Raw genomic sequence first — 25,406 nt, forward strand, 5'->3', positions numbered from 1 at the left:
TAGAATGGTTGCAACTATATGGACCCTTGACATTTTACAAGAGGGCAAAACGCCCTAAGGTGCTCACATTAGATCCTATGGAACTTAACTGTTCTGAGCTGGGTATGTTTCACTATAGCCATATAAGTGAAACAACCACCCCATCCCCTAGAAGCTCTTTTTTAAGAAAATAATTTGAACTTGGTCCAGATATCATGAAAAGAAATGTTCTGAGCAACTTTCATTAGAGATATCAGTAGAACAACTGTCTTTGGCAATTTTCATTATGGGCAAATAATATGGCTTCCTAAGTGTTGACACCGTTTTACTATAGCCATAAATGTACAACTGCCCTGCCTCCTGGTGGCATTGTTTTTCATCAAACTGGAATCATTTTTTTATCTTAACTTTGGACAGATGATATGACCAAGTTTTATCAAGATAAAGCAATAATTGTAGCCTCTAAAGTGTTCACAATGTGTTGACAATGCACGAGGCATGATGAAAAGGTGGTAAATAAAGCTCACAATTAGCATCTGGTGCTCAATTGAGCTCCAACTGCTGCAAAATAATACTTGGTTCCATACCTCGCAGCATACACAAGATGTGCATAAAAATGATTAGACATGGGAGTGAAGAAGACTATGCTCAAACACTATGCCATCTACATATATTCGTTATCAGAGGGTTCACAAAAGTGCTTTCCATACGTTCCATATTCATCTGCTTTTAAGACATGTTCATGTTCTACCCTTGATTGAAATGTATCTCCTATATTTTCAACTATCTGAATTTTTCTAGATAAGTGTCCAGATTTTTAGTGATTTAAGTTGGCAAATAATTTATGTCACTGTATGTGATTCTTTATAAAGTCAACTTCAAATTGTACAAATATAAACAATCCAAATTATCTGTTGTCAGGACAAAGTCCATTCAGAAAGTCCTCAATTTCTCTATCAGTCTGCGGATTATTCATTGGATTTCCATATAGACTGGACATGGACAATGAGAGGGGATGGGGCATGGTCATACTGGGGAAGGGGGGCAGGTAGTGGGGTACAGAGCTCCCCATTGGGGGCATGTGAGGAGATACAGGGGACAGGGGAGACTGAAGGGGGGAGTGATAGGGAGACCGAGAGGACAGGTGAAGCAGGGGCGAGTTGGCTGGGGAGTGTTGGGCAGGGCTACGAGTTCCAGTGGGTGCAGGAAAGTTGTAGCCAATCGTGCAGGTGGAGGATGAAGATGACGATGAGGAAGAGGAGCCGGAGGAAGGCGATGATGAGAGATGAGGAGAGAAACAAGAGTTGGATCTGGAGGACACGTGTCTTGGAGAGTCGTGGGATGACACTGACGAGATGGACAGTGGTCCCAGCGGAGAGTCTATATTGATTACTGGAGGAGTGACGCACCCTGAGCTGCTGAGGTTGTGACTAGACTGGGGCCGCGTTGATGGCTCATCGTCCTCCGAGTCGGACAGCGTGAGGTCTATCACCTCCATACACACCTTCTTGGCCGGGGGCTCTTCAGACCTGTCTGGAGAGTCTGAAATAACAAGAACACATAGCATGCATCACTTGGTCATACCTTCCATGATATATAGAACATTCTCTTACAGTATTCCGTGGTAAAGCTTCATACACTAACCCGACATTACCTTTACCACATGAATGTGTACTGGAACAGAGTTATTTAGATAAAATCTTTTAAGTACTGTTATGGTTTGCATTTGTCTTGTGCTTTAAGTGCTTTACAAAATATGGCCAAGTTCCTAACAATGATCAGATACTTTATAACCTTGGATTATAACAAAAATTGAAACTATCTAAGTTACTGGTATTCAAATATCGCTTAATGACTCAATAAAATGTATCAGTATTACCACTGTTTTTCTAAACTGTAGTTTTTTCTTCATGAAAATAATTTATCTAGCATAATTAGGAACATATTATACATTTTATGCGCAGCAAGTATTTCTATTTGTTATCTATCAGAGAAGTGTATTAAAGTATGACCTGTAGCAATCTTTAAATACCAATTATGCTATTTGTTGATATCCCTCTTAGAATAGCTATGCTTAAATACACGTATGTATATTGATAAGCTATATGCAAAATAATGTTCTCATATATTTCTCAAATATGGCTTCAAAGTTAGATAAATCACTCAAAATGGACAAAACACTACCACCAATCATAAACAATACAAGCCAGAAATGGAAATGAGTGATACAAATTTTATTGACATCAGTTTTGAATCATCTCTGGACTCAAAAACATGTTACATAAAGGAAAACTAAATGATTTCGTGCAAAGATACATAATATCAGTATTCAATACAACAAGAGCTGTTGCAAGACAGCATGCACAACTATTCTTATGCTTTGATAGCATAATGTATGTAATCTGTCAGTTAGCTAACATAATGACCATCAAGTTATATTTAAACTTGAATATCTGTAGCAGTTATAAAGTATATGTAAACTTAAAGATGGACATTTAAAAATTAAAAACAATCAATTTGATCATGACACAAAGTAAGCATTTAGAAATTATTTTAATAAGTTCATACAGCAAAATTAAACTAGAGCTTTGTCACAGACGTGACGAATACCCCCACATGCCGGATTGACACAGAATATTTTGCATGTTGTCTTCACAAAAAACAGCGGACACCATGCTCAATGTTTAAAACGCACTAAGTGACCCAGTGACCTAGTTTTTGACCCGGCATAACCCATATTCGAACTTGACATATACATCCTCTAGATACAACTTCTGACCAAGTTTGGTGAAGATCGGATGAAAACAACTTGAATTAGAGAGCGGACACCATGCTCAATGTTTAAAAGGCACTAAGTGACCCCTTCACCTAGTTTTTGACCTTCCATGACACATGTTAGAACTTGACCTAGACATCATCTAGATACAACATCTGACTAAGTTTGGTGAAGATCGGATGAAAACAACTTGAATTAGAGAGCGGACACTTAATACGGACGGACGGACCGACCAACTGACAGACCAACAAGCTCTCTCCTATATACCCCCTAAACTTCGTTTGTGGGGTATAATTAACTTTGCAAGTAAGATTTGCATATAAGCTACCTACAGTACCTTCAGAGAAAATTGAAGCACAATAACACAGATAATTGAAGCAAAATATCCTTTTCCAGACTTAAGTGAGCAGTAACTATTTTTAGCTTTGACCTAACCTGTAGTAACCTCAAATGCACTACAAACACAGGTCTCCAGGTTGGCTACCTAATAACAAAATTACAGCATGATACCTCCATCAAAGCTCAAGTTATTGACTGGAAACTGCTTTTGATACTTAAGTAACAGTAACTATAATCCAACTGGCCCCAAATGCAATCCCAGAATAGGTCAGCATGTAAGCTACCAACACACACAATAACAAAAACAGACCTCCATCCAAATAAGTTACTGCGCAGAAAGTGGTTTTGACCCCACTGGCCCACAAAGCACTCCATCGCTAGAACAGCATGCTACATTAACCAGAGGATTATCAAGAGCTGAATCAGATGCCAACATTTGGGTGAGAGTTCAGCTCAGACTATTTCATGAATAGTCGAGCTAAAAATCCAAGAGTCAGTTTTAACTCAAAATCTATGAATTTCTTATAATTTAAAATATAATATGTAATTACCTCCATCACACAAATTCACTGCTGTATCTTTTCCTTCTGGAACAATGAATAATGACAATGAAATGGAAATGCCGATAGGTGATATATACAAGCAAGAAAAATTGAGGCCAGGAGGAAAATACATAAAAACACAGTATTATCAGGTTGTGAAGAGCATATGAAGTTCTTGTTACTTACTAACTAAATCAAATACCAAAACAATTAATTGCTAACAAAGGGAATCTTGTATCATGTATCATTATTAACGCATAAATATTTTAACAAACTGGATAATACAGTATATCATTTACCTTAAACAGGAATAGTAAAATTTCATATTCATTACCATAGCTAGTAACAATTCGCTGACTTTTTTAGTTCAAAACAAAACATTAAAGATGATATATTGATACCAATGCTACAACAGATTTCATTAAAATGAAGAATGAAAATCCAACAAATGTACAGTCACAGAATTTTAGGAACTAGGCTGTATAGAAAACAAGAAGTGTGAATATGTGAGTAGTGGGTTAGGATGAACACCAAAATACTGTCACCACCACAGACAAAGGCCCCACCTGAGTTTGCTGTGTTAGAGACAGATGATGTGTTGTATATTTCCGTGGAGCTGTCCTTGTTGTTTTTTATGGCTGACCAGCTGCCATCCTCTACAAACTGTATCTCGCTCTCGTCTGTGTTCTTGAGAATCTCACAGAACAACCTGCAAACATGAGAACATACTTCACTGAAATTCTTGCAAACATGAGAACTAAAACATACTTCACAGAACAACTGGCAAACATGAGAACATACTTCACAGAAATTCTTGCAAACATGAGAACATACAACATACTTCACAGAACAATTGGCAAACATGAGAACATACTTTACAGAACAGTCTGCAAACATGAGAACATGCAACATACTTCACAGACCAACCTGTAAACATGAGAACATACAACATACTTCACAGAACAACCTGCAAACATGAGAACATACAAAATACATCACAGAACAACTTGCAAACATGAGAACATACAAAATACATCACAGAACAACTTGCAAACATGAGAACATACAAAATACATCACAGAACAACTTGCAAACATGAGAACATACAACATACTTCACAGACCAACCTGCACACAAGAGAACATACAAAATGCATCACAGAACAACTTGCAAACATGAGAACATACAAAATACATCACAGAACAACTTGCAAACATGAGAACATATAACATACTTCACAGACCAACCTGTACCATGAGAACATACAACATACTTCACAGAACAACCCACAAACATGAGAACATAGGCTATAATTCACAGAACTGCAAACACAAGAACATAGATCATACTTAAAGGAGAATACAGAATACATTACAGATATAGAGCCTCACAGAACAGCTTGCAAACACAAAAACATAGACCATACATATAAGAATACAACACAGATACTAGTATAGAGAATCTCACAGAACAGCCTGCAAAGATAAGAACATAGACCATACCTTATATGCAGAATACAATAAAAACAAACATAATTAGATTAGAAGTTTTTATAAGTATGATATTCTGATCATACCAATAGAAGACAAGGGCTGTTTGTAAAACACCCATGCCCCCCAAATGGGCTGTCAGTTGTAGTGGCAGTCATTGTGTGAATCCGTTTTTTGTCAATGTTACCTAGACCATTGACCTAGTGACCTTAAAATCAATAAGGGTCATCTGCCAGTCATGATCAATGTACCTATGAAGTTTCATGATCATAGGCCTAAGCTTTCTTGAGTTATCATCTGAAAACCATTTTACAGTTTTGAGTCACTGTGACCTTCATCTTTGACCTAGTGACCTGAATATCAATAGGGGCCATCTGCCAGTCATGATAAATGTATCTATAAAGATTCATGATCCTAGGCCTAAGCGTTCTTGAGTTATCATCCGGAAACCATTTTACTGTTTCGAGTCACTGTGACCTTGACCTTTGACCTAGTGACATGAAAATAAATAGAGGTCATCTGCCAGTCATGATTAATGTACCTATAAAGTTTCATGATCCTTGACCTAAGCGTTCTTGAGTTATCATTCGGAAACCATTTTACTATTTCAAATCACTCTGACTGTGACCTTTACCTTTTACCTAGTGACCTGAAGATCAATAGGGGGTCATCTGCCAGTCATGATCAATGTACCTATGAAGTTTCATGATCCTAGGCGTAAGTTTTCTTGAGTTATCATCCAGAAACCATTTTACCGTTTCAAGTCACCGTGACCTTGACATTTGACCTGAAAATCAATAGGGGTCATCTGCGAGTCATGATCAATGTACCTATGAAGTTTCATGATCCTAGGCGTAAGCTTTTTCGAGTTATCATCCGGAAACCAATTTAATGTGTCGAGTCATTGTGACCTTGACCTAGTGACCTGAAAATCAATAGGGGTCATCTACCAATCTTTAATGATTTTATGGAAGTGTGCAGGCTTTTACCTACCCATCTATGATGAGTTTATGGAATGGCGCAGGCTTATCACAGACGGGGCACATCCAGGTCGCCTTCTTCTCATTCATCATGAGGAACGTGATCGCGTCAAAGCACTGCAGGTGGTTGCAGGTACCCGCTCGACTTGGCAGCTGCATGCGCATCTTACCAAGCTGAAACAGAGTGCATTCATGTTAGCTTAATGTGTCCTTTGCTGTATAAAACAAGAGATGTGTTTGTCAGAAACACAATGCCCCTTATTGCGCTGCTTTGAAATAAAATTTCAATATATCATTTGGCAGGTTTAGAAATTATCTCCCTTTTAAAGCTTATTACTTCCCTTGGATTGTATTTTTTGACTTTTGACCTTGAAGGATGAACTTGACCTTTCACCACTCAAAATGTGCAGCTTCATGAGATACACATGCTTGCCAAATATCAAGTTGCTTTCTTCAATATTGCAAAAGTTATGGGCAATGTTAAAGTTTTCGGACGGACAGACAGTTCACATTCTTTATGCTACCCTACCGGGGGTATAAAAATATTACTATTATTTACACACAAATCTGAATGGGTTACAACATTTCGCTGAACAAAAATAAGGTTGAACACTGAACAACACAATTTTAACTCCAAAAAAAAATCAAGAAGAAAGTGTAGTCTATTACTTTATATGTGAAACTTGCAAAATACCTATAAAACTTAACAATGGCAACAAAGGTTGCAACGCATAATGTCCTTGAATGTTTACTTTTTTAAATGTATTTTTTTTAAAGATTTTCAGGTAGAACCCAATGCAAGTAGAAACACATGTTTAAAGTACACTTACTGGGCATAGAAGCGACACTCTAAGACTGGTTGTGGCAATCTCACTGTCTGCATCGTGATGTAACTTCTCTTTGACTGGAACACATTTTTGATACTACGTACTGGTGTTGAACATAATTCAAGCCACTTTTGAAGATTTCCATTCAAAATCTAATTCAGTAAAATACTGATCAAAATAACAATTCACAACAATAATCCTAAGTTCAAAATCCCTGTATTGTCTAATTTGCTATAAGAATGCCATAGTAAATATTTGTTTTTTTTCAAATTAAAGGTTAGGTAGTGTTCAGTTATCATTCTTCTTATCAACCTTATTAATACATGTACAAGTTATACTCTTTTTTTCTAAGTTATGGGACTAGAATACAGATAGAAATGTGCAATTAAAAATCAGACAAAGTTTTTTTATTTGGAATGAATGTTTGCTGAACAGTGGTAAGTTTACCAACTCACACTTTTTCTGATATAGTTTGTTAACCATTGCTCAATACCCACACTTGAGCTTGTCACTGACAACTGCTCTTGAATCAGAGGTTGGAGGAAAGTGGCATTAGAAAGGATTTCATGACCAAACCCCAAACAAGTTATTTTGCTGGGCCAAGTATAAAGTATACCGAGGTATTATCAAATACAAATTGTAGTCCCTTGCTAGGACCTAAGAATAAAGAAATCACATACTCATAGCCCGGGAGTGATCTGCATGTCTGTTTCCAAACTGCTTCAACCTCATCAGGAGGGTATCTGAGGTTAGCCGCTTGACTAGATTTATTGATACAACAAATCCCTGAAATGACATAGTTCATATATTGTAGTTGCCCTAACACAAATTTATATTTTTAATTAAGAACTTATCAATGATATTTTAGTCCCAATTAAATGTTTCCCATTGATGCAATGAGGAGAATAAAAACAGCTTTAGATGGTGAATTTAATAATAACATATCCTGATAATGAATAAAGTAGTAACAAAAACTGAACAAAAATCAACAATCTTAAGCTAAACTGACTAACAGTGTCTACATGTACATGTAAAGAAAATACTAATATGACAATTATACCAATCAGAGAACTTTCAAAGTTGAGTGTATTCATAGTGATGTACACAACTGTGGACCAATACATACTCGTCCATATTCGGATGCCCAGGAGATCTCCACATGGTTTGGCATGGTAGGGGACAGTCTGCACAGGGAGGTGATGTCCACAGGCCGCCCTGGGCGCTTGGGCTCCACACCTGGCTTGGTGGTCGGGATGGGATTCTACACATGACACAAATTGAACAGCATTGAAACAAGCAATGTGAAGTGTTTGCATTTATAGAACTGAAGAGGCTGGACAATAGAGGAACGTCTTGAACATATTCATATTTCGCTAATAATTACATCACAGTGACAAATAAGCTTCGCTAAATCCTCTAGCAAGTTTCATAATGCGACTGATGGATACAAGTGATTTCCCCATTAAGCAATACATAAAACTTTATTTTTACCAACCCTTTTTGTTTCGCATTTCAAAGTTGTAAAGTAAGACAAGGGATAAAATTGTCACAAAACCAGGTTTTCAATTTGAAAAAAAGTCTGATAAAGGGAGAAAATTCAAAATGTGCATTGTTACCCCCTTGTGTAAGATTCAATCTATTTTTACTCGTGGCGACCTTGATTTCAATTTGAAACAAGAGGGCCTGAAAGGCCCAAGGTATCCCCCGCAACATATGCTTTGTTTGAGGATGGGTGCAAATTGGACGGATGAACATAATGATAGATGGACGGACAGAGGACAATAACACAAAACTAAGACAAAGGAAGGTTCTTAAGCCTTCACAATTTACGGACACAAAAATGCCTATAGTAAAAAGCATTTTTTCAAGATACAAAGGGCCATAAGTCTGTTTTTAACAGATGGTGTACAATGCCATTTGGCGTGCATCATCCTCTTATGCATATATATACTCATACCAAGTTTAAATGAAATCCGCCAAAGAACTTCCAAGATATGGCTCCGGACACAAAAGTGCCTATAGTAAAAAGCATTTTTTCAAGATACTAAGGGCCATAAGTCTATTTTTAACAGATGGTGTACAATGCCATTTGGCGTGCATCAGCCTCTTATGCATATATATACTCATACCAAGTTTCAATGAAGTCCGCCAAAGAACTTCCAAGATATGGCTCCGGACACTAAAAAGCATTTTTTCAAGATACAAAGGGCCATAAGTCTGTTTTTAACAGATGGTGTACAATGCCATTTGGCGTGCATCATCCTCTTATGCATATATATACTCATACCAAGTTTAAATGAAATCCACCAAAGAACTTCCAAGATATGGCTCCGGACGGACTGACAACGCCAAAACAATATCCCTCCGCCTCTGGCGGGGGATAAAAAAAAGTCTGATAAAGGGAGACAAATTCAAAATGTGAATTGTTACTGAGTTACCCCCATTGTTTCAAAATTAATCTATTTTTAGTCGTGGCGACTTTGACCTTGGAGATATTGACGTTATTCTTTTGCGCGACACACCGTCCCTTGATGGTGAACAAATGTGCCAAATGATTTTAAAATGTCACAATGAATGACATATTATGGCCCAGACAAGCTCATTTATGGCCATTTTTGACCTTTGAACTCAAAGTGTGACCTTGACCTTGGAGATATCGACGTCATTCTTTCCTGTGACACACCGTCTAATGATGGTGAACAAATGTGCCAAATGATTTTAATATCTCACAATGAACAAAGTTATGGCCCGGACAAGCTAATTTATGGCCATTTTTGACCTTTGAACTCAAATTGTGACCTTGACCTTGGAAATATCAACGTAATTCTGTCACTTGACACATTGTCTAATGATGGTGAACAAATGTGCCAAATGATTTTAAAATCGCACAATGAACGACAAAGTTATGGCCCGCCTGCCAGCCCACCAGCCGACATCCGCCAATATAATAACCAGTTTTTTCTTTCGGAAAACCTGGTTAAAAATCGGATGCCACTGGGAAGCCTTGACTTTCCCATGAGAAAGTTTTTTCCCAATAATTAACAGGTAAATTAACAGAACTTTATAACTATTCATTGTTATTGTATTCATATTTCATATAATTAAGTATAAACAATATTTCAAAAACTGTGCTTTTAAAATAAAGAGCTATACTCACAGGTAAGGTTGCAACTTTTCCATTTACTCTCACGCATATACTTGGAGGAAAATTATCTTCTTGTTCACAGCTAGTTTCAAGAAAACAAAATCTGAAATTCAAAATTATTCATTGATAAATATAATGTATTGTGCACATGCCAGAGACACTGTTAATCTAAAACAACTGTCTAAAACTTCATATATTAACAGTGACTCTTTAATAATAAACTTGGAAGTCATTTATCTGCACCTGACTACAAACATCAGTAAAACCATACAGATTCCAAGTTAAAATAAATAAACATGAGAACTCATAACATTGTGATTAAATACACATAACACCCAGTAAACAACATTAAATTTATGCAGAAGACCAGTCTTTTTTCCTCCATTTTGGGAATGGGACCAGGTCCCTTTGGAATGGAAAAAACCCGAAACGTTTTGACTAAAATAGGGAAATAAGTGTTGCTATTTTGCTTACAAATATTTTAAATTGAGAATTTTAGTGTTTTCAATCTTTTATTTACTAAGGTTCAACTTATAAAGCTGGATGAAAGATGACCTTAATGTTGAGGTAAAAACAAATGTTTTTTTTTGGAAACCTTCAATTGGGAATGTGGGAAAAAGATACACTTTGTCCATTTGGAACGGGGCCAAAAACATCTTATTTGAACAAAAAAACAACAACACTGTAGACTTATACAAGGTTTTTAGTCTTGGTGCAACAGGATTTGGAAGACACAGGGCTATTGTTATTGCTATAGCTAATTTGATGAGAACCAAGACAAATTAATTGTCCGACAGATAATTTTACATGGGCTTTACGCTTTTGGAATCTGACAAAACCTGGTAAAGCCCAATTTAAAATTTACTAGCACATGATAACATGTCATTGCTTATTTTGATATCTTTTTTTGTGACACTACTATCAATGAAATTCATACCTTAGCTGAACTTGAACTGTGTACTCCCATTTGGCAGTGGGTCTGAAATCGCGAGACATGGCGATATCTTGGGCCTGTTGTGGAGTCAGGTGAAACACAAAATAGGTTTCCTGGTAACGCGACAGACCTTTTGGTGCTGAAAAACACAAAGACACACAAATTGTATTGATACTTGTAACATTACAGTTTCATTCTTAATGGTCAAGATATATGAGTCAATTGAATAATAATGAAACATATTTAGTGTTATACTTTGAATAGGTTAAAACTCTGCAGTTACTGGGGTTCAGATGCCAAAGAACCTGTCCATGCAGTTGGCACTAATAATGAAATAATTAAAACTGTTCACTTTGAAAGCAGAAAGTGCTAACAAGAGCTGTCAGAGGACAGCACGCTCGACTATAGGAGGGAGGGGTGGAGTGAAGAGGGGTGTATAGTGTGGGGGCGTGGACATTTATTACATTTTCTTCCAAAAATGTGAAAAAAAATAAAAAAAATCGGGACGGGGGGGGGGGGGGGGGGGGGGGGGGGTTGGGAGGGGGGGATTCTTGGGTGTGATGGTTGGACGGTATTTCAAACATAAAATAATAAAAATAAATATTTGTGTTTTTTAACCGTTTCAAAAAAAAAACAAGGGACAAAATTGTCACAAAACCAGGTTTTCATTGTGAAAAAAAATCTGATTAAGGGAGACAACTCAAACTGAACTTTTGAAATGAACAAACAAAATTAACCCCCTTTGTAAGTTTGTTTCAAAATAAATCTATTTTAAGTTGTGGTGAACTTGACATTTGAGATATTGACGTGATTCTTTCGTGCGACACACCGTCCCATGATGGTGAACAAATGTGCCAAATAATTGTAAAATCTCACAATGAATGACATAGTTATGGCCCAGACAAGCTCATTTATTGCCAATTTTGACCTTTTAACTCAAAGTGTGACCTTGACCTTGGAGATATCGACGTAATGATTTCGCGCGACACACCGTCCAATGATGGTGAACAAATGTGCCAAATGATTTTAAATTTGACAATGAACGACATAGTTATGGCCCGGACAAGCTTGTTCCGCCCGCCCGCCAGCCAGCCAGCCCGCCCGCATTCGCCAATCTAATAACCAGTTTTTTCCTTTGGAAAACCTGGTTAAAAATTGGGGGGGGGGGGGGGGGGGGGTATAGTGTGAGGGTGTGGTGGTCATTTGTGAGATGATCTTAAAAACAAAAAAAAAAAACAAAATTTAGGGGGGGGGGGAGGGGGAATTCATTGGTGGGTGGGGGGGTATTCTTGGGTGCGATGGTTGGACGGTATTTCAATCATAAAATAATAAAAATAAATATTTGTGTTTTTAACTGTTTCAAAAAAAAAAAAAATTGGGGGGTGGGGGTGGGGGGGGGGTATATTATAGTGTGAGGGTGTGGTGGTCATTTGTGAGATGATCTTAAAAAAAAAAAATTAGGGGGGAGGGTGGGGAGGGGAATGGGGGGTATTCTTGGGTGCGATGGTTGGACGGTATTTCAAACATAAAATAATAAAAATAAATATTTGTGTTTCTTAACTGTTTAAAAAAAAAAATTTGGGATGTGGGGTGGGGGGTATAGTATAGTGTGAGGGTGTGGTGGTCATTTGTGAGATGATCTTAAGAAAAAAAGAAAAAAAAAATAGGGTGGGGGGGATTCGGGGGGGGGGGGGGGGGTATAATATAGTGTGAGGGTGTGGTGGTCATTTGTGAGATGATCTTAAAAAAAAAAAAAAAAAAATAGGGGGGGGGATTCGGGGGTGGGGGTGGATTCGGGGGTGGGGGGGGGGGGGGTATAGTATAGTGTGAGGGTGTGGTGGTCATTTGTGAGATGATCTTAAAAAAAAAAAAAAAAAAAAAATTGTGGGGGTGGGGGGGTATTCTTGGGTGCGATGGTTGGACAGTATTTCAAACATAAAATAATAAAAATAAATATTTGTGTTTTTTAACCGTTTAAAAAAAAAACCAATTTGGAGGGTGGGGTGGGGTGGGGTATAGTATAGTGTGAGGGTGGTGGTGGTCATTTGTGAGATGATCTTTACAAAAAAAAAAAATTGTGGGGGGGATTCGGGGGGTGGGGGATTCGGGGGGGGGGGGGGGGGGGGAGGGGGAGGGCACGGGGGATGGTTTGGGTGGAGTCTATTGTGGTATGTCAGGTAAGAGTAGTTTTGTCAAAGTATCAATCAAATCTAATCATAAATAAAGACGTTATGGCATTTTTAGCAAAATTTAATAATTTGACCTTGAGAGTCAAGGTCATTCAAAGGTCAAGGTAAAATTCAACTTGCGAGGTACAGTAACCTCATGATAGCATGAAAGTATTTGAAGTTTGAAAGCAATAGCCTTGATACTTTAGAAGTAAAGTGGATCGAAACACAAAATTTAACCATATATTCAAAGTTACTTAGTCAAAAAAGGGCCATAATTCCGTAAAAATGACAACCAGAGTTATGCAACTTGTCCTTTTACTGTACCCTTATGATAGTTTGCGAGTGTTCCAAGTATGAAAGCAATATCTATGATAGTTTAGGGGTAAAGTGGACCAAAACACAAAACTTAACAAAATTTTCAATTTTCTAAGTATAAAGGGCCCATAATTCCGTCCAAATGCCAGTCAGAGTTACATAACTTTGCCTGCACAGTCCCCTAATGATAGTTAATAAGTGTTGCAAATATGAAAGCAATAGCTTTGATACTGTAGGAATAAAGTGGACCTAAACACAAAACTTAACCAAATTTTCAATTTTCTAAGTATAAAAAGGGCACATAATTCTGTCAAAATGCCAGTCAGAGTTACATTACTTTGCCTGCACAGTCCCCTTATGATAGTTAGTAAGTGTTGCAAGTATGAAAGCAAAAGCTTTGATACTTAAGGAATAAAATGGACCTAAACACAAAACTTAACCAAAATTTTCAATTTTCTAAGTATAAAAAGGGCACATAATTCTGTTAAAATGCAAGCCAGAGTTATCTAACTTTGCCTGCCCAGTCCCCTCATGATAGTAAGTAAGTGTACCAAGTTTGAATGCAATAGCATTGATACTTTCTGAGAAAAGTGGACCTAAACGCAAAACTTAACCGGACGCCGACGCCAAGGTGATGACAATAGCTCATATTTTTTTTTCAAAAAATAGATGAGCTAATGATGTTTCAAAAATAAGAAAACAATAATTTTTTTTTTTTGGGGGGGGGGGGGGGTTGGGGGTGAGGGGGGGGGGGGGGGGGTGTGAGGGAGGTATAATGTGGAGTGTGATCAATTAATAGATGATCTTTCAAAAACAAGAAAAAAAAAATTTTTTTTTTTGGGGGGGGGGGGGGGGGGAGGTCTGGGGGGAGGGGCGTGGGGGATGGTTTGGGTGGAGTGCATTGTGGAATGTCAGGTAAGTGTTGTTTTGTCAAACTTTAACATAGATGTATCAATTATATGCATATTCCAAGTATAAAAGGGGCCATAATTCTGTCAATATGCTTGATACAGTTGTCTGCTCTTGTTTATAGGTTGGGGTCATGTTGGTAAACAAGTATGCAAAATATGAAAGCAATATGTCAAGGGACACAGGAAATATTTGGGGTAGTAAGCTTTAACATAGAATATGCATATCATAATTCTAAGTATAAAAGGGTCAATAATTCTGTCAAAATGCTTGATACAGTTGTCTGCTCTTGTTTATAGGTTGGGGTCATGATGGTTAACAAGTATGCAAAATATGAAAGCAATATGTCAAGGGACACAGGAAATATTTGGGGTAGTACGCAAACTTTAACATAGATTTATCAATAATATGCATATTCTAAGTATAAAAGGGGCCATAATTCAGTCAAAATGCTTGATACAATTGTCTGCTCTTGTTTATAGGTTGGGGTCATGTTGGTAAACAAGTATGCAAAATATGAAAGCAATATGTCAAGGGACATTGGAAATATTAGGGGTAGTACGCAAACTTAAACATTCGCACGCAAACGCCAACGCACACGCCAATGCCAACGCACACGCCGGGGTGAGTAGGATAGCTCCACTATATATATTTCATATATAATAGTCGAGCTAAAAATGCTATTTTAGTACATAACACACGGGCGATTACTTCCAAGGCTTATTATCATAAAGTTTTGGCAAGACTTTTAGCAGATCTGAAGATTTGATTGAAAACTTGTTGCCTGTAAGCATCAAGTCGATCTCATTCTAGAGAATGGTATATGTAAATTTATTATTTTTAATGATTGTAACCTACAATTTTCAGCTCAGGACATGGGCTTTGTGAGCATAAAGGTGAACATGCAGTTATTTGACAAATTCAGAGACACGAGTCATAGCACTTGCTGAATTAAAATTCTATGAATCCCAATGTTAGATAGGTCTTCAAATACTAATTAAAATGTGGTAATCTTTTATGTTTTAGCCCTTCGTAATTTAGACTTGTAGGTAGAAGAAAATGCAAGTAACTCTTTCCTGTATATAGATTAAGACTTGGTAACAGTCTGGTGCGTTTCAAATAAATTTCTAGCAGTCTCTAGCAAGACATTGAAATCTGAGCAGCAAAACACATAACAATGTATGTAGCATTTTGCCTAATTTAGTATGTAACCATTGAACATAAAAACATTCATATACATGTACAGTAACATACTTTCAAACCATGTGATATACAAACAAGAAAACTAAGGCCATTGGTCATCCAATGAGAATGGTCGTAACAGAAATAAACACATTTGTGTAAGTGTTAATACAACACACATCACAAAATACTTCGAAACTCAGGACAGCACATACTATTTACAAAATGTGTGTGTTTCAAAAACATATTACAGAAACTTCATTTCTGGCCACTGAACAAAGGGCGCAGAGGTAGAACAATCACTAAACGTGTGAGGCCATTGTTTTTTAAATCGGCACTTAAATGATGAAAGTTAAAGCCAGGATAAACTTGGATAAATGGACGGACAAACACCAAACCGCAATTGTGACAGCAATATCGAGTTCATCCAAAAACTCACCAAGACTAGTGGGTTTCAGAAGTTCTCCCATGATATCATAGAATGGCAGTGGCTTAAACCTCACGTCTGGATGCACAGGTAAGGTCGCTACACTGGACGACATCTCCTGGGACCGTTTGGAGAAGTCAACAGCACCTGATATAATGTGATAAGCAAGTGATAAAATACACTTTCTGCATTTTGCTGTTTGACAAATTAACTGACTAGGTGTAATATTTAGAGGCACAGGGCTCGACACTTAACAGGGGTCCGTTGACCCGGGGTCAGTAAAAATAGGGAGGACCAGTGAAACTAGAAATTTGTTTGATCCGTCAGACCAGTTAAAAATCCTGGGCAGCTTATTGTGAAATACTGGTGGAAAGCCGTTTTCATCAATAAAACAACTTAATATTTTCATAATAATCCGATAATTTCATCATAATATTATGGGCCGACTCGAGACCGGGATTAAAATAGCAACATATTGGAAATTTCAATTTTTCTAGATGCCATGATGACAAAAACCTGTTGTCGGATAAAAAAATCGATTTGTTCCGCAAATGTCTCCTGACTTAGCCGTGATCGATACACAAATTAACATAAAATTCGAAGCGTTCGGATCGAGAAATGAACATAATGGTATTTATTATTTTGAAAAAGCAGCAATTATCAGCATTTTATCAATCTTAGTACCATCAGAATATACTTTCTTTACCGTGCAAATTTACACTGGAGGGCGCCGAATAATGTTTTGATATTGCCGGAGAGTAAACGTGCGTATTTTCAAGGTTACAAGTTTTCGTGATGTGGAATTTCATTTCGGGGGTGGTTGAACCTCCGCCTAAAAAACCTAAAACTAATGAAGAGAAGCTTGAAGTACAGCGAAAATATGAAAAGGATCAGAGAGATCAAAAAGCCTGAAGATTGTGACTGTGACTTTTACCACAGGCAGGATTTAACTTTGTGACAAAACAAAGCATATAAGCTGATAATTGACTTAGTTGATCATGATTAAAATCTATAAAAAAACGTTTTAATAGAAAGATTTAATTCTATTGCAAACTTAAGCTGGACTTACTAGTAGTTGATTAAAGATTAAAGTACAAAAATGTTTTCTGGTGGAATGAAATAGTGTTTAGCCTATGTGCTAGATTTATGTTATTGTACCATGTGTACAATGATAAATACAGAATAGTTTTCTTTTTATAAATGCACAATACATTGTGAATAGTCTGAAAAGTAAGTTGAAATTTAGGTAAAATAACATAGAAATTGTCGGACCACTTGAAATCTTGGAGGAACAGTACTTTCTGAAAGCTGGTGGTCCTTTGGGTCAGTAGGTTAAATAATTTAGTGTCAAGAACTGAGTCATGCAAGACAAATTGACATCAATTAAAACATCATTGAAAGTGAGAATTCACCATTTAATATGAAATAAGCTCTTATACATTACACAATTGCACTGATGATCAGATTTTATGCAAAACAAAATAATGACAAGGGCTTGTAAAATATCATGCGTTATATAATTTCTTTTGGCAATATTTGCAATGAATTTGTTCAACAGAAAAATATGCCAAGGTTGAACTCAAAAAGTTCAATAATTTACATAATACAAACCTCCTCTTAATGCAATAATGTATGCAAACTATGATTTGGTGCTTTTTTTTAAACATTGATCTGAAATGGTGTCTTTATCATCTTAAAACATTCATTAAACATTTGAAGCAAGAGTCATTTCTAGCAATTGCTAACTCAAGCTGCCCTGCATGGCATGTTGACTCACCAGGTACAATTGCACTTGACACATGTCCCAAACTGCCAGATGGTAGTTGTGTCTTGCCACTGGTGCTTGGCGGGAACCTTCTGTTTCTATCGTTCGACAGGAGCAAACTGCATAAAGCAATAACATTTACAATACCATCATCAGGTTACAGATAACAAGAGCTGTGTTTGTCAGAAACACAATGCCCCCTACTGCGCCGCATAAAATAAAATTTCTATTTTTCATTTGGCAGGTATAGAAATCATCTCCCTTTAAAGGTTATTACTTCCCTTGAATTTTGTCCAACAATCCAACCGGGGGGGGGGGGGGGGGGGGGGGAGGGTCTGATTATGTCAGACATCACTGACAGCCAAGGCCTGAGGTTTAAAAGAGATCATTGCCAGAGTTTATCATGTATCTATGGATATAAGTCCACAGGTATGTAATGAACATCAAAGAAATTATAATTATATCATTTTAAAAAAACTTTGAAAAATCAATCATTAGGGTTATTAATAATCAAAATAATAAATCTGTACAGTAACTGTGAAAAGAACTTCAATTCTTGGTAAGGAAATATATGAGATTTATAATTATATAAATTACTTCCCTTGAAAATAATTGTCTCTAACAAATCTCTATTTTTAGTAGCAAATAATTAAAAGCCACAACCGTGACTGTAGATTCACCACTCAAAATGTGCAGCTCCATGAGATACACATGCATGCCAAATATATTAAGTGGCTATGTTCAATATTGAATAATTTTCTCCCTTTTAAAGCTTAATACTTCCCTTAAATCTGTATTTTTTACCTTAGACCGTAAAGGATGACCGTGACCTTTTACCACAATGTGTTTGTCATAAACACAATGCCGCCTTACTGCGCGGCTTTGATTTATTTAACAAAAATATATAAGTGGGCAGGTCAGATAACTACAGTCAATCTTGTATTTAAAGACCACTGAAGGGAGTCACCAAAAGTGGTCTCTTAATAAAATTGTTTTTAAATTAAAAAAATGCCATTTGTGATGAATGCGGACCTTTGATTTTAAATCCAGATATTGGATTATCTCCTTTTGAAACAGCGATTTCTGCTTTTGTAATCAAATGAATCTAAATATGAATAAAATTAATAAAACAATTTTTTACTAAAATAAGTTGTAGTTGTTCTCTCTAATTCTAAATACAATTTAAATGGTTTGCACGAAGAATGGGTTTTTCCGACTCCAAACTCATTCGCGATTAAATTTACGTGCACTTTTACTCTTCGACACTTCCAATACCCAAATTTTTTCATTTAACGTTAATACTTTCCGTTTTGACATTTAAATTTCTGCATGAAAGCTTATATATATTGAATTTGTCACTTAACGTCCCAGATAGCAATTGCTTTTACCCGTAGACTGTTGGCAATACCTCACTGTATTATTCGACACCAAAAATTGATACACAGTCAGCATTAACGCCGGTCAGAACCGGTCATCGAGACAAAGGAAAATGGCTGGTGTGAAATCAAAACAAAGGTTAATCGTTTACGTTATCGGCATAGATAAACAATCAACACTGATTTGTCCCTGAACGGTCAACAGATTAACCACTTTTACCTTAAAGCAGTCCCTTAATTCAAGACTCGGGCATCAAAATACACTAAAAGTGCATAAGACAAAAGTTGCTTAATACAATATGAAAATATAGTTAAAACGCTCAGGCGGGATTTAAAGTGGTCGCAAAAAGACAAAAGTCGCTTAATTCAAGTGGTCGCAAGCACAAGATTGACTGTATCAGGCTTTTTCCGCCCCATGCCACGGGTCCGAAATTCGGCCCCATTCCCAATGCAAATCTGGTAGTTTTTTTCCCAATTGAAAAAAAAAATTCCCAATTCCAAAAAAAAAAAAAAAAAAAAAAATTTTTTTTTTTTTTTATTTATACCTTAAAGGGATCTTTTCACGCTTTGGTAAATTGACAAAATTGAAAAAAATTGTTTCAGATTCGTAAGTTTTCGTTTTAGTTATGATAATTGTGAGGAAACAGTAATACTGAACATTAACCATGCTCTAATATAGCCATTATATGCATCTTTTGACGATTTTAAAACCTAAAAATTATAAAGCGTTGCAACGCGAAACGATTGAATAATTTGGAAAGTTCTGTTTTTGTCGTTAAATTTTGTGAAACTACGAAGATTGCTTATATGAGGTATAAAATACGTCAAGAATGTGTACACGGCGGAATAGCTCAGTAGGCTAAAGCGTTTTTACTTCAGGACTCTGGCAGGACTCCAGGGGTCACTGGTTCGAAACCTGCTCCGGGCAATGTTCTTTTCCTTTTTTTATTTTTGTCTTGATTTTTTACTGGAGCTTTTACGATCCAATGTTTACATTTATCAATATAAAGCATTTAATGAATAAGTTAAAAAAATGCCAAAATCTGTGAAAAGGCCCCTTTAAAATATATAAGTTAACCTGATCCGGTGTAGAAAATAGAAAGTGTTGCATAACTTAAGAATCTGTTGCCTTGAATTTGTTTTAAAGACTGTAAAATATGTTATTATTATTTAAGACTTTCCTTATTTTCCTCAAAATCCGGCGCTTCGCACGATTTTTTTCACCTCAAAATAGGCCAGGCCTTTTCCCCAAATTCAGATTAAAAAACCTGCAGTTATCTCACATGTTCATAATACTTTGTAAAATTTTAATAATTAGTTATCAAAATAGTCGTTATTTACCAGTTAACGGCTTCTTTGAAATATGAGAAATACTATTTACATGCGATAATTTTTCCCAATTGAGCCAATTTTGCGAATAATTTTTTTCCCAAAATGGGGGTTTTTCACGACGCGAAATTCCCAAGATTCCAGTGTGGCGTATTCCCAAAATGGAGCGGAAAAAGCCTGTGTATGTCCATTTAACGCTTATTACTTCCCTTGACTTTGTTTTTTGGACCCTAGACCTTGACCTTGAAGGATGATGTAAACCTTGAAATTTTACCACTCAAAATGTGCAGCTCCACGAGATACACATGCATGCAAAATATCAAGGTGCTATCTTCAATATTTAAAAAGTTATGGCCAATGTTAGTCTTTTCGGACGGACGGACAGACTGACATACTGACTGACGGACAGTTCAACTGCTATATGCAACCCTACCGGGGGCATAAAAAGTAGTATAGCAGCAGGTGGTGCCCCATTTGTTTGTTCATTTAATGTTCTAAATGTACTCAATGAATAAACAAGAGATGTGTTAGTCAGAAACACAATGCCCCCTATTGCGCCGCTTTGAAATAAAATTTCAATATATCATTTGGCGGGTTTAGAAATGATCTCCCTTTTAAAGCGTATTACTTCCCTTGGATTGTTTTTTTTAAACTTTTGACCTTGAAGGATGACCTTGACCTTTCACCACTCAAAATGTTCAGCTCCATGAGATACACATGCATGCCAAATATCAAGTTGCTATCTTCAATATTGCAAAATTTATGGTCAATGTTAAAGTTTTCGGACGGACTGACGGATGGACAGACAAGACAGTTCAAATGCTATACGCCACCCTACCAGGAGCATAAAAATCGAAAAAACCTATAACTTAAGCCGCAACACTTCTTCATTTATTTTATGAAAATAATACACACTAAAAATCATTTATGTAGCAGTTTGCAGGATCCACAGATCACCATCAAAACGTGTCTGGATCAACATGGGATGAAAAAATCTTATTTTGACCACTTTTTCGTTTTTTTGAAAAAGCTGTCTTGAAACATGTCATTTATACAAAACTGACTATTGATTTTGCCAACCTTGCAATGTAAGCCTGGACCTACCTGGGGTCAGGGACTTGTGTGCGGGATGAGGTGCGTGATCGGGGCGGCTCCGACGCATATGGATTATGGATTTGCCTGTGATAAATAATGTACAATGATTTAATATATGATTGTGGTGTATTAATATAGGCGTGGTAAAGTTACATATCAAAGCGTTTTTCGTCTATTTACAGTTGGTACCGGACAAAAGTACGATTCCAAAGTTTGAAGTAAACATTTCCAAGATTAGAGAAGAAAATAAATTGAAACATACAGCTTTCATTTGATGCTAAGACTTCAGTCTTTATTAAGCCCGAGTCTCACTGACAAGAAGCATCATGTTGATTTTGAATATGTGTTTAGAGAGAGAGTTTAAAAAAGTTCAAGACCTATTCCAAATGTCAAACGATTGTAGTGATAAATATATCTTTTAATTGGTGGACCTAGAAATCATCAGAAGAGAGTGTTTGAATGTTTCTAACTGTTAAGAAAGGAAATCAGTGTTGCTACATGCAATAATAATATTTAAGGTTAATAACATGACATTATCTTTGAAGAAAATCTAGTTAAATAACTCACTTTTATTGAAATGTGCAAGAAGTGGAACTGAAAGTGGTCCTTAAAACTCGTCGTAAAAGAAGACATAATTTAAGATATCTTTTTCATATACAATAAGGATGAGGTACATGTATGAAAAAATCTCTCAGTCTGGATTCTGACAATTATTGTGTGAAAAGAAGCAGGAGTAAAAACAAAATTGCAAATCAGTTTCTCTGTTTCTCGTGTTGAAACAAAAATTCACTTTCCATCTATGCAGCCAAAAGATTGACAGTCAATGCATAATTGTTTGACCTTTAATCATGTAAATAAGTTGTTGAGTTCGTCAATAATACTTTAATTTCTTGTATTTTTTGAAGAAAAAGTTCCAAATTATGCAGAAAACTACATCCCCCCCCAACTCAACCGGTGTCTCAATGATCACCTTAAAGGTGACGAAAAACGCTGCATCAATAAATAGACCAAAACATTTCATGTTATGCCTAAATATAAAAATTCTACAAATTTATATAAAGTGAAACTTCATTTCATGAAAGTGTTACATTTGCCTATACATTATTTCAAAATGACTTTTTGTACACATTATAAAACTTAAATAATGAAAAATGAATTAATTCTGTAGTTTTTTAACACATAATAGAAACATATGCAGTGTTTTTTTTCATTCAAAATCAGGTCCGGTAATCGGCCCCATTCCCAATGGAAAAAAGTATATATTTTACCACAACGGGAGCTAAAAATTCCCAATGGAAGTTTAAAAAAAAAAAAAAAAAAAAAAATATTTTAGATTTCAATATTGTGTTAATCTCCCATCCATATAAGTTCAACCTTAGTAAATAGAATACTCAAATGGGAGCTAAAAATTCCCAATTGAAGGTGCCGCCCCCCCCCCCAATTTTTTTTGTTAGATCTCAATATTTTGTTTATCTCCCATCCATATAAGTTCAACCTTAGTAAATATAATACTGAAAACACTTGTATTCTCAATTTTAAAGCATTTTTTAGCAAAACAACAACAGAGCTAATTCCCAATTTAAGTCAAAATGCCGCAATTTTTCACAATCCAAAGGTACCCCATTCCCAAAATGGTGGAAAAAACACTGATATTTAAACGATGATTGTGTTCTTTTCAAAACGAAATGTTTTGGCCTATCACATGCAAACATTTTGCATCTGTGTATTTACCGAAAAAGATCCCTAATTTTTTGACGCAATCTGGTCGAATCTGTGTTTTGTTCAATGTGATATAGAGCCCTTTGTAAAAGTTCACACTTTCTTCCATATTTACTCCATCCAACATAAGTTGCCAATACTTGGAGCTCAGAAACACGGAAAGTCATCACCATTTGCTGAAAATGAACAAACATCATTGTCCTACATTAATAACTTTAGTAATTCTTCAGGATGTATTTACCTATACAAGTCTCTAATTTTGATTTGCACAGGAACTGAACAGCCTCTTGAGGAGTTAATCAAAGTCACAGCTCGCTGCAGGAGTGTTGCCTTCACCCCATTTTTGTTCATGCCAACAAATCCAAGCAGTTCCACGAGCTCATTCCGTCGGAAACTTAATACCATTTGCTTAAAGAGCAAAAAACATCAAATATTATTATAAACATTTCCTTTAAAATACTAATTTAATCACTTTATAAAATAAGCAAACTCTGGACATTTTAAATAATGCCGGGCCAAGATCATAACAAATACAATTGATGAAGCTTTCAAGTTTTCTTATTTATTGAAAAACAAACAAAATGATTCCTGTTTACGATATGATTATCTTATACATGTAAGTTGGAAAATTTCTGGGCAAATTGGATTTTCGAAAAATATCTAGTTAAGTAACAAAGTTAATAAGGCGGACAAAATGGTGTTCAGTAATTGTCATAACCAAATTTAAATAAGATATATACTCTCATAGCATTTTTAAAGTAGTGAGATTTAATGAGAAGTTATGTTAGCATAAAAGCCATAGAATTGTTTGAGTCAGACAACAATGATTGAAATAACATATTATTGATAATTCTATTCAACTATCAAATTCGAAAAATAGTATTTACATAATTGCCAACATAGGAAGGTTTGTTTCAATAAAAAAAAAACACTAATTGACTTTGTTTCGATTTGACTTGGGAATAATTCCATAACACCAAAAACGAAAGTCGCGAAAACAAGAGACAAAAAACGCGAAATCAAAAATGAGGTAGTTTCATAACATATTACGCAACACATCTACTTAAAGTAAGAGAAAATGTATCATTATGTCTACGTAAAGCGATTTTCTTCATAAATAACATATTTATTTTAAGCGCAATAATAATTACAACGCGTTGAAATTATTTACAACGCGTAATAAATTGAATGACGTGACATAAATAATTTCACGTTTGAAACTTCATGTATGAAGCTATATTTCGTTAATGATTAAATATTGAGTACAGATTTATTTACGTCACTGGTCTTCACAAGTAATATCCAATAAATTACGTAAATAATAACAAAATGTGTTTTCATATTTACCTTCAGTTCTTCTGCTTCCGCCATTGTCGTTTTGTATAGCGCATGCGCAATGACCTATGTTCATGCAAATATGTACACTGTGACGTCATTCCACATCCAAATATAGCATATTCCGCTAAGACTGATCAGTTAAGTTGTTAATGTAGTTCGGCGAACATATGTTTCATTACAACGATAGTAGACAGAGATCTAGATCTATTTCCTAGCATGTGTATTGCTGCATGTTTTGTTATATACAATATTATATGCCTAAGCGCAGATATATCATGTTAGTTAGATATAGATCTATATGGCACGAGAACATCTCGGACAACCCGAGACCTATATGCTTAGCAATATGAAGATTTAATTCTGTGTAAAATACATCTGTATGTAATGTTTGTACGTAGATGTCGTGTTTTCATACGTTTTTGCATAATCGATGAACAGACGACATAGATACTTTCTATTTTTGCGTGATATTAACTATACAAATTATAATACGTTCATTATAGTACGTTGGGTGACTTGTCTTCATTTTAGTTTAAGAATCAATAGTTGCTACAAAGATACTTTCTACTTTTGCGTGATATTAACTATAAAAATTATAATACATTTATAACGTTGGGTGACTTCATTTAAGTTTAAGAATCGATATATAGTTGCTACAATTACAAGTGCATGTGTATAGTCTTGATAAGAAGAATTTAGAGCAAGTGCACGTAGGTTATAATAAGGCGACATATGTGCAATCAATAACTTGAATGGTTTTATGCAATA

General features: G+C 35.9%; 1 protein-coding gene across 8 annotated transcripts in view; it reads right to left on the reverse strand.

The window, feature by feature from the left end:
* Positions 1-24,786, reverse strand: part of LOC127879235 (E3 SUMO-protein ligase PIAS2-like) — an 85,842-nt gene extending 61,056 nt beyond the window's left edge. For 5 of the 8 annotated variants that reach the window (XM_052425980.1, XM_052425978.1, XM_052425977.1 and 2 more), the window contains exons 1-15: positions 24,648-24,786; positions 23,542-23,708; positions 21,591-21,665; positions 17,794-17,900; positions 16,723-16,863; positions 16,029-16,163; positions 11,016-11,151; positions 10,091-10,181; positions 8,060-8,194; positions 7,614-7,719; positions 6,937-7,010; positions 6,120-6,280; positions 4,203-4,345; positions 3,646-3,681; positions 1,389-1,521 (exon numbers count right to left, since the gene is read on the reverse strand). In XM_052425980.1, the coding sequence (XP_052281940.1) occupies positions 1,389-1,521; positions 3,646-3,681; positions 4,203-4,345; positions 6,120-6,280; positions 6,937-7,010; positions 7,614-7,719; positions 8,060-8,194; positions 10,091-10,181; positions 11,016-11,151; positions 16,029-16,163; positions 16,723-16,863; positions 17,794-17,900; positions 21,591-21,665; positions 23,542-23,708; positions 24,648-24,671 (1,664 nt within the window). In that variant the 5' untranslated portion in view covers positions 24,672-24,786. Of the gene's footprint in view, positions 1-1,388; positions 1,522-3,645; positions 3,682-4,202; positions 4,346-6,119; positions 6,281-6,936; positions 7,011-7,613; positions 7,720-8,059; positions 8,195-10,090; positions 10,182-11,015; positions 11,152-16,028; positions 16,164-16,722; positions 16,864-17,793; positions 17,901-21,590; positions 21,666-23,312; positions 23,477-23,541; positions 23,709-24,647 lie in introns of all 8 variants that reach the window. The other 3 variants (XM_052425982.1, XM_052425981.1, XM_052425984.1) reach the window with 3 other exon arrangements.
* Positions 24,787-25,406: the final 620 nt, after the last annotated feature.

The sequence above is a fragment of the Dreissena polymorpha genome, chromosome 4 (genome assembly GCF_020536995.1).
Source record: "Dreissena polymorpha isolate Duluth1 chromosome 4, UMN_Dpol_1.0, whole genome shotgun sequence".
Classification (NCBI taxonomy): Eukaryota; Metazoa; Mollusca; class Bivalvia; order Myida; family Dreissenidae; genus Dreissena; species Dreissena polymorpha.